This window comes from Otolemur garnettii, unplaced genomic scaffold, assembly GCF_000181295.1.
Source record: "Otolemur garnettii isolate 467f Iridium unplaced genomic scaffold, OtoGar3 scaffold00178, whole genome shotgun sequence".
Taxonomy (NCBI): domain Eukaryota; kingdom Metazoa; phylum Chordata; class Mammalia; order Primates; family Galagidae; genus Otolemur; species Otolemur garnettii.
The window spans coordinates 900,041-909,062 of NW_003852573.1; the positions used below are offsets into that span (position 1 = coordinate 900,041).

The 9,022-nt window shown below is 43.1% G+C and overlaps 1 protein-coding gene across 2 annotated transcripts in view; it reads left to right on the top strand.

Moving 5' to 3' along the window:
- Positions 1-9,022, top strand: part of HHAT (hedgehog acyltransferase) — a 333,401-nt gene that overhangs the window by 13,176 nt on the left and 311,203 nt on the right. Inside the window, exon 2 of one of the 2 annotated variants that reach the window (XM_012811853.2) lies at positions 6,136-6,268. In XM_012811853.2, the coding sequence (XP_012667307.2) occupies positions 6,166-6,268 (103 nt within the window). In that variant the 5' untranslated portion in view covers positions 6,136-6,165. Of the gene's footprint in view, positions 1-6,135; positions 6,269-9,022 lie in introns of those variants that run through there. The other variant, XM_012811851.2, reaches the window with a different exon arrangement.

A 9,022-nucleotide genomic window follows, 5' to 3' on the forward strand; every position in this document is an offset into this window, starting at 1 on the left:
TTCATACTCTGCTTTTAGAAAGATTCACTTGTACCCTTGTAAGATAAACCATAGAGGTGACCCCACCAATCTCCCTCCCTCCCCCCATCCATCCCCCTCACCTCCCCCTCCCACCCCTTTCTCGTATTCTAAGGCTATAATTAGGTTATGACATTCCTATAAAAGCTATGAATTAGTTTCAAAGTAGGGCTGTGTACATTAGATACTTTTTCTTCCATTCTTGAGATACTTTTTTAAGAAGAACATTTTCCAATTAGATTTCTTAGTCTTACCAATATCATTCAGCTTTGAGATCCAGTAGCCTGACAGCTTTGGAATTGCTGCTCTGTGGTCCTTCTTTTCTTCTTTTTTTCCTCCTGACTCCTGGACTAGTTCGATGCCAAGTGCAACTTAATTTTCCCTCATCTGTATGGTTTGGTCCCAGCATCTTCTCCTGACTGACTGAGGGCCTGAATCGCCGACCTTTTAGAGGCGCAGAACCTGCAACCACGGGACCACATGTGACCTTCTGGATCCTGGAGTGCAGCTTTTTGAGTGAATCAGAATTTTACAGACAAATCCTTTTAATAAAGTGATTTGTTCTGTGACATTTGGATTCAGTTGAGGGGCCGCAGGTGGGGATCTGCATGGCTACCAATCCAAACTTGAAGTCTGTGTGTTTAAGACACCCTGCCGCGGGCCTGACTCCCAGTCTCCCTTCACCCCACTACCCTCATTTCCCCTTCTTTGCTGTCCTCACCAACATTCCCAGCCTGATGGAAGTGTTCTCACCTCTCTCCCCCAATCTGACATGCCAACAACCCTCCTTCACTATTACACATCAGGGGGGCAACCTCGTTTCTGTAGCTTGATCAAGTAGACTCCTGCTCAAAAACAGGCTGTGTCCCTCTAGATTGGCTGTTTCCTGTAGAAATGATAGCTGATGATTAGTTTCTAGGCTGCCTCCTAGGTCCTGGTATGTTGCTGCAGGGCTAAATCTATGCATGTAAAACAGATAAGAAGCATCACTTACACATTTGAGTAAGAACCTCCACCATCCTGATGGCTCCTGTGTAAAGAAGAACATGAAAAATCAAAATTTAAGAATTTTCTGAGAGAGATTTTGGGAACCTGTAAGGGCCTGGACATTTTCAAAAAGTTCTAGTTATACTTCCGAATGGGTGCCTTTTATTTTCTGTCATGCTGTTGTGTCATTCAACCCCTTAAAACATACATCTACTCTAATTAGCTCTCCGTGTACACAGCTGAAATGAATAGAGAAAAATAATAGAGTAATTTTCTTAGAAAAAGCATTACTCTCATTGCTGAATATGACTAGGGTCACCTTCAAAGTATTCTTGGGAACCCATGAACTGATGCCAGCACCTAAGTCTAACCTTCAAGCAATTTTGGAACTCTTTTTCTGGAATGGTCTCAAAGCTCTTGTATTAACCTGGATGTCCTCAATGTCATCAAAACATTTTCTGTTCAATATTTCCTTTGTTGAAAAGGTAAAGAAATAAGGTAAAGAAATAAGTCACTGGGGGCCAGATCAGGTGAATAGGGAGGCTGTTTTAATACAGTTATTTGTTTACTGGCTAAAAACTCCCTCACAGACTATGATGTGTGAGCTGGTGCTAACATGTCCCTGATTTCAAGTCTACTCTTGCCAAGTTTGACAAGACATTTATGAATGTCTGTCCATTGCTCTAATTCAAGCTCTGATATTCTCCTGATGGCACACAAAAACATGCAGTAATAACGAACACCACTTGGCAAGACATCACCATGCATTGACATGAACATAACTGTGAGACGCTGATATGCCAAGGTTATGAAGCCTTACAGAGTTGTTCACACAGTGCTGCCAATGTAAGCACGCAGCGGCAAGTTCATGATCTTGTCAGACCTTGTTAATTGGGCAGAAGTTCAAAAGGGAGGTGTGAGGAAAAAAGATTTGTTAAGAAAGATGTCTGAGGCTGGGTTTAGTGGCTCATGTTTATAATCCTGGCCCTTTAGGAGGCCAACACGAGAGGATCGCTTGAGGCCAGACGTTCAAGACTAGCCCAGGCAACATAGCAAGACTCTGTCCCCACAAAAAATTTAAAAATTAGCCAAGGCAGGAGAATCACCTGAGCCCGAGAGTTTGAGGTTACAGTGAACTATGATCATGCCACTGCACTCCATCTTAAGTAACAGAGTGAGACTCTTGTTACTTTAAAAAAAAAAAAGTTCTCAAAAAAGAAGTCTATGAGAATGTTGGTGTGAGGTGGTTCATGTGGTGGAGAGAGTGACAACACAAAGTTCAGAGTACTGAATATCCCCTTGGGGAATAAGCAGAGAGGTGGTGGGGAAGAGACCCTGGGTAGACAGTTTCTGGGTGGTCCCCACAGTACAGTTTGGTCCTGAGTCGGGTGTGGGAACAGAAAGAGGAGGGAAACATTAACGAAAATTCCGGCGATGCCAACCTGCTGAAAGAGGTCTAGATGTAGGTCGGATGGCCACGCCCAGTGAAGGTCAGTTACATTTCTTCCATTCAGTAAGAAAACCAGAGTTCCGGGTAGGTAGGCTCCTGATAAATGAAATTCACTGCCCGGTAACTTCTAACTAATGTTTATTGAGTACTTAGTGACTGCTCTGGGCTTAGCATTTTACATTTAATCCTTCGAAAACCCTATGAAAAACCACCATATCTGGGAAGTTGCTGCCTACCCAAGTTTCTTAACCAATAAGTGGCAGCGTTGGGTGTCCCTCTTTGGGTGTTTGGTGCCAACATATCCATGCTGTCAGGTGGAGGCTTTTTGATCCAATCTCTAAATTTTGGAAACGAAGAGACAGCTAATTTTTCTGCTGATTACCTGCTGTTTTGCTGTTAGTTACTACATATCTTTCTTTTCACTTTTTTTGTTCTTTGTTTTTTTTAGTTACTATGTATCTTTATATGTCTCCAAAACTTGCAGCTGGTCCTTAAATAACATCTTTTCCTTCATTGTAGTATAGTAGATGAAGAGAAAATGATTCTCTGCCAGAACCACCACCTGCTTGCCGGTTCTCCCCCTGTCTGTGTACTCTTGGTTTTTTCCCACATCCCAAACCCGTGCCTGTTAGGTGTCTAAAGGGTCCCAGTGTGCGTGTGTACAGATAGGAGTGAGTGCGCCCTGCCAGGGCATGGCGGCCTTCCAAAGGTGGTTCTCACTGTGAATAAATAGAAATGACTGGAAGATAAAAATTCATGAAATCTAGGATAATCATCCAAATGCACGACCATAAATGATGCGGCACAGAAGCGCTCAGTGAACCTGACCTGACTGTGAGTGGCTTTGAACTGTGGGTGGTAAGCAGGTGCTTTGTCCCTTTATTTAACCCTACACGGGTACACCTGACGATCCACCAAAACTGGGGTGAATGATGATCCTATTGTTCTCATTAATCTCTCTTAAATGTTTGTATAGCTCACATTTATTCCAGTGTATAATATTAGAAGTGTTGTGGCTCTTTATTTAGAATTTTGGTGATGCATTTGTGACCAGAAATATGCTACAGGAACTTAACGCTTGTTTGTATCAATGAGCTGATGAGAAAACTGGTCTGGTTATAGGTTGTTCCACTTAAAGGTGCAGAACCCACTAGCAAGCTTAAGTGGGGACTTACCGTACAGTATAGCTAATGGTAGCACTAAGGGGAGAAATGTTAAAAATTGGAATTTTCTAGTTTCCAAAGTGTTAAATCCTTCCTGCAGGGCAATTGCCCCAGATAGACTGTCCTTGAAAAGCTTCTGAAGAGTAGGGCTTTAGAACTTTCATTTAATCTGTAAGATTATGTATATTCAAATTTCAGTAGGAGTTGCTAATTCCACTGCTCTTTGCTAATCACAGATTCTTAGTAGGGTGAGGTCCTCCAGTGTAATACTAACATCCTTTGATGCTGTAAAACCAAGCAGTTAAAATTAACTTCCCACTAAAAGGAAGACTAGAAAAGTTCCAGAAATCTTAAGTTCTTCTAGAGATACAAGTCTAAGTAGAAATGTATGAATCTACTAGTGGTTCTGAAAAACAGCAAGAACCCAAGAAAATGTTGTTGCAAGTGCTGAGGCTTTAGAGGGGCTTACAGGGGTCTGATCGTTTCTGGATCTCTTAGGTTGCAGGAGAAACCCAGGCCTAACTTTCTGGGTGGCTTTTATGTAATGACCCTGGGGCACTCTGAGTGGAGGACTGTGATTTCTGACCTCATAGTTTATGAAAGCTGAAGTTCATTTCTCTCCCTGCTCTGTCTCCTGATAGCCTGAAGAAAGGAGTTTGTGTGTGGCAGATTCTAAGCCAGGCTGTAAGGGCCAGTAACTCCACAAACTGGTGGTAATGGGGCTGGCCGTGGCAGAGGGGAGGGGTGGGGAGCTGGTGGTCCAAAGGCTTAAAGTTGAGCCCTAAGTTAGTTTTATATTTTGTTTGTTTATTCATTTATTTAGATCAATAAAAACTGTACATATTGATGGTATATAACATGATGTTTTGACATACATATACATTGAAATGTATATAGGAAATTAACATATCTATTACATCACCCCCTTAGCATTTTTTAATGATGAGAACATTTAAGATCTACTTTCCTTATAATTTTTGAGTATGTGATACATTATTATTAAGTGTAGTCACCATGCTCTACAATAGAGCCTAGAATTAATTCATCCTGTCTAACTGGAACTTTGTACCTTTCAACCAACATCTCCCCCTACCCCAGCTCTGGGCAACCACCAGCCTACTCTCTGTTGCTGTGAGTTTGACTTTTCTTAGACTCCACGTGTGTGTGGAGGTGAGCTCATGCAGTATTTGTCTTTCTGTTCTGGCTTGGTTATTTCTGGCTCTGTAACCTCATCACCTTCCTCATTTGTAAAATGCCTGCCTCCCTTGTTCCACCCATGTCCCCAGGCTGTTGTGAAAACAAACTGAGATGATGTGTGAATTCTGTGTTTTGGCGTCACTGTCACAAATTAGAAGTGCTTCTGTGAGGCTTAAAATTTTGCTCTTAATTTGGCATCTACAATGGGACATATTCGAGAGGTTTAAGGAAAGCGATGAAGGTCATAAAAGGGCTTAAATTTAGTTAACTCTATGTTCCTTGGGAATGTTCAGGACTGTCTGCGGATTCGAGGGCCTAAATTTCCATTACTTTCTCTATTACTTAGAATATAGTCATGGCTGCCGTGAGAGGGAGATCTAGAATAAGGTGGCTTAAACAACCTAGAATTGCGTTTTTCTTTCATCTAATAGTCCAGATATAAGTGGTTTAGGGAAGCTGGGGTGCCAAGGGATGAGGTGCCTCTGTCTTAGGTTTCCATATGGCTGTCACCTCTTTGGCCAAGGTGACTGTTTCTAACTCTGTTCAGCAGGAAGAAAGGGAAGGAAGGGGATGGCCACAGTCTCATGTCCCTTCATTCATAAGCCTTTGAATGAAACTATTCCAGTGTTTACAATAGCTACAGTGCAGTGCTGAGTCTGGCATCCATGCATCCAGCAAAAAATTCAATTAATGTGTAAGAAAAAGATTGAATATTGAGGGATGGGCAGTGAGCAGGGCCTGCCCTGCACCTGGAGTTAAGTCTTTAACTCCCCTTGAGGCAGTCCACAGAGCAAAGAAGGCAGAACAGTTTTTAATAGTCCATTCAGATGAACAACTATGGGATGACTCCTGAGGGGGAGAAGGAGGAGGGTACGTCTGCTGGCTGAGAAGGGGTTTAGAGGTTATCTGTGCTTTTCTTTTATTCGGGGTTTTAAAGCCAGTTTTTATTTTTAGAGCATCTGGTAGTCCCTTGCTATACTTGCTACATTCCAGGCACTGTGCTAGGTGCTGGGGAGTCAGAGATCATGGTCTCTGCTCTTTGAAGGTCCGCTCCACGGAGGCAGACAGGTGTACCGTGCAATGAGTAGAGAATGAGAACGATCTCGTGTATACTGTTATGGGAGGCTGTGGGAGCTCCCAGGGCGGCCAGGCTGTGTATGCATGTGGGGTAAGCTTACTGGGTGGGGAGGTTCGACTGTGGTTGTCTGTATCACGTTGAGTTGTGTGGGACCTCTGGGAGTGCAGACCAACTAAATTGAGTGTTGGACACTCTTCTCTAGTGTCCTGTCTGTGGTCTAATGTTTTGTCTCTTTTCCTCAGAAACACTCTGCGTGAGCATCAGGAGTGCTCATGGCAGGAGCAGGGCTGCCCCGATGGGAGCTGTCTCTTTACCTGCTGGCTTCACTGGGCTTCCACTTCTATTCTTTCTATGAAGTTTACAAAGTCTCCAGAGGTAAGTCCCCAAGCTTTTCTGATCTCCTATCAAAACTGAACAGAGGCCAGGCGTGGCGGCTCATACCTATAATCCTAGCCCCCTGGAAGGCTGAGGCGAGAGGAGTGCTTGAAGCCAGGAGTTCAAGACCAGCCAGAGCAAGAGGAAGACCCCTCCATCTCTACAAAAAATTGAAAAATTAGCTGAGTGTAGTGGCACACACCTATAGTCCCAGCTACTTACTTGGGAGGCTGAGGCAGGAGGATTGCTGGAGCCTAGGAGTTTGAGGTTGCTGTGAGCTGTGATAATACCACTGTACTTTAGCTTGGGTGATGGAGTGAGACATTATCTCAAAATAAAAAAAAATTAAAAAAAAAAGGAGCAGAGGTGGAAGAGGTGAGTTTTGTCAAGGCCATCAAAATAGCTGCATTTCTCTGCAGGACCCTCAGAGCTCTCAGAGCCCATGTAGAAGGAGCTCACATGCTCTTTGACAGGCACTGTGCTAAGTACTTCAATGCGCCTTGCCCCATTTGATGGTTAGCACAGCCCTGTGACATGGTATGTGACTTAGAAGACAGGCCTGGCTGCGGAAACTTATCCTTCAAAATAAGTGGTGCATAACTGGTGTGGTGTCTAGACAGCATGAGAAACCCTGGTTCTTTCTAACATGTCCCTTGCTGTCCTCAACATGTGGTCACACATGGAGCTGTTTCAGCTCCTGCTGGCATGTTTGCTTTTTGACCATCCACAAGTGTGGAAAGGAAGGAGAGGAGAGGCCCTCTGCCTTTCAGAGCATGACCTGAAAGCTGCTTATATCATATTTGTTTATGGACCATTCCCCAGAACCTCATCCTGTGACCACATTAGCTGGGAGGGAAGCTAGGAGATGTAATCTTTGGCTGGGGGGCCATTTATCTAGAGTGTTCTACTCTGGAGGAAGAAAGCAGGAATGGCTGTTAGCAGTTAATCCGCAGTCTTCCATAGACGGGTGTCGTCATTACCCACAGCTGCGTAACGAACTATCCTGCAGCTTTATGATTTAAAACAATAACCACTGTTTATTATCTCTCACTGTTCTGGGAGATTATTTTCACTTTTTTCAATAGACTTTAATTTTTAAAAGCACATTTAAAGCAAGGAATTGTGTTGCATACCTGTAGTCCCAGCTACTCAGGACCAGCCCTAGGAAGAGTAAGAGGCTGAGGCAAAAGGATTGCTTGAGCTTGGGAGTGTAAGACCAGCTGGGGCAATAGAGTGAGGCTGTCTCAAACAACAAAAGCAGTTTGAGGTTCACAGCAAAATTGGCCAGAAAGTACAGAGAGGTCCCATATATGCCATGGTCCCATGCACGCCCAGCCTCAGCATCCAGCACCAGAATGGATACCTTATATCCTGCAATCTTGCTATGCTTGGTTATTTCAAGGGATTTTTGTTGTCATTGTTGATTCTTTCAGATTTTCTCCATAATCATGTCATATTCAAAGACAACTTTAAATTTGTCTTCTCAATCTATATGCTTTTTCTTTGTGTCTTATTGCATTAACTAGGACTTCGAGTACAATATGGAAAAAGAACGGTGAGAGGGAACGTCCTTGCCTTCTTCCTAATATTACTGGAAAAGCTCCTAGTTTCTCACCATGAAGTCTGGTGCTAGCTGTACACTTTTTTGTAGGTGCCCTTTATTCAGTTAAGGAAGGTCTCCTCTTTTCTGGGTTTTCTAAGAGATTATGAAAGTGTGTATTAGTCAGGGTTCTCCAGGGAAACAGAACCAATAGGATAGATAAAGATATAAAAGGAGATGTATTACAAGGAATTGGCTCATGCATTTATGAAGCTAAGAAGTTCTGTAATCTGCTGTTTGCAAGCTGTAGACTTAGGAAAGCTGGTGGTCTGAATCCAAAGGTCTGGGAACTAGTGTAGCCACTGGTATAACCCCCAGTCTGAGTCCCATTAGAAGATAAGGTAATATGACCTAGCATAAGCAGTAAGAACACAAGAGAGGGCAAACTTCTTTCCTTCTCCTCTCTTTCTTTCTATTCATAGGCTCTTAAGGAATTTGATGATGCCTACCCACGTTAAAGAGAACAATCTACTTTACTCAGTCCAGTGATTCAAATGCTAATCTCATCAAGAACTACCCTGACAGACTTACCTAGAAATAGTGTTTAATCTTAGCACCCCATGACCCAGTCAAGTTGACACAGAAAATTAACCCTCACAGTGGTGTTGGATTTTGCTAATTTTTTTTTTTTTAATTTCTTGATCATCTTATGTTTCTTCTTTAGCCTGTTGATGAGATAAATTATGTCAACTGATTTTTGTGTTCTGTGAGATTTTGTTTCTGGTATCCTGAACTGGACTCCACAGCAGACTCTGCTGCTTGTGTTGTTACCTGGGGCTGTAGTCATCTGGTGGTTCCACTGGGCTCGGGCGTTCAGGTGGCTCAGTTAGTGCCGGTGTCAGCTGAGCGCTCAGCTGGGGGCTGTGAAACTGGAGCACTGTGGTTCTAAGTGGCTTCTCCATGGAGCTTATCTTCCTCATGACAGGCAGCTGGGTCCACAAAAGTGGAAGCTGCAGATCACTTAAAGCCTAGCGTGGGAGGTTGCACAGGTCATGTGAGGACACTGAAGCTCAAAAATATTACTTGTCCAAACTCACACATCTAATAATTAATGGAGCTGGAGTTTAAACCCAGATCTATTCAACTCTAGACTCAATATGTTTTCTATTCTGACATTCATATTTATTGATAATTTCTTTCTTTCTTTTTTTTTT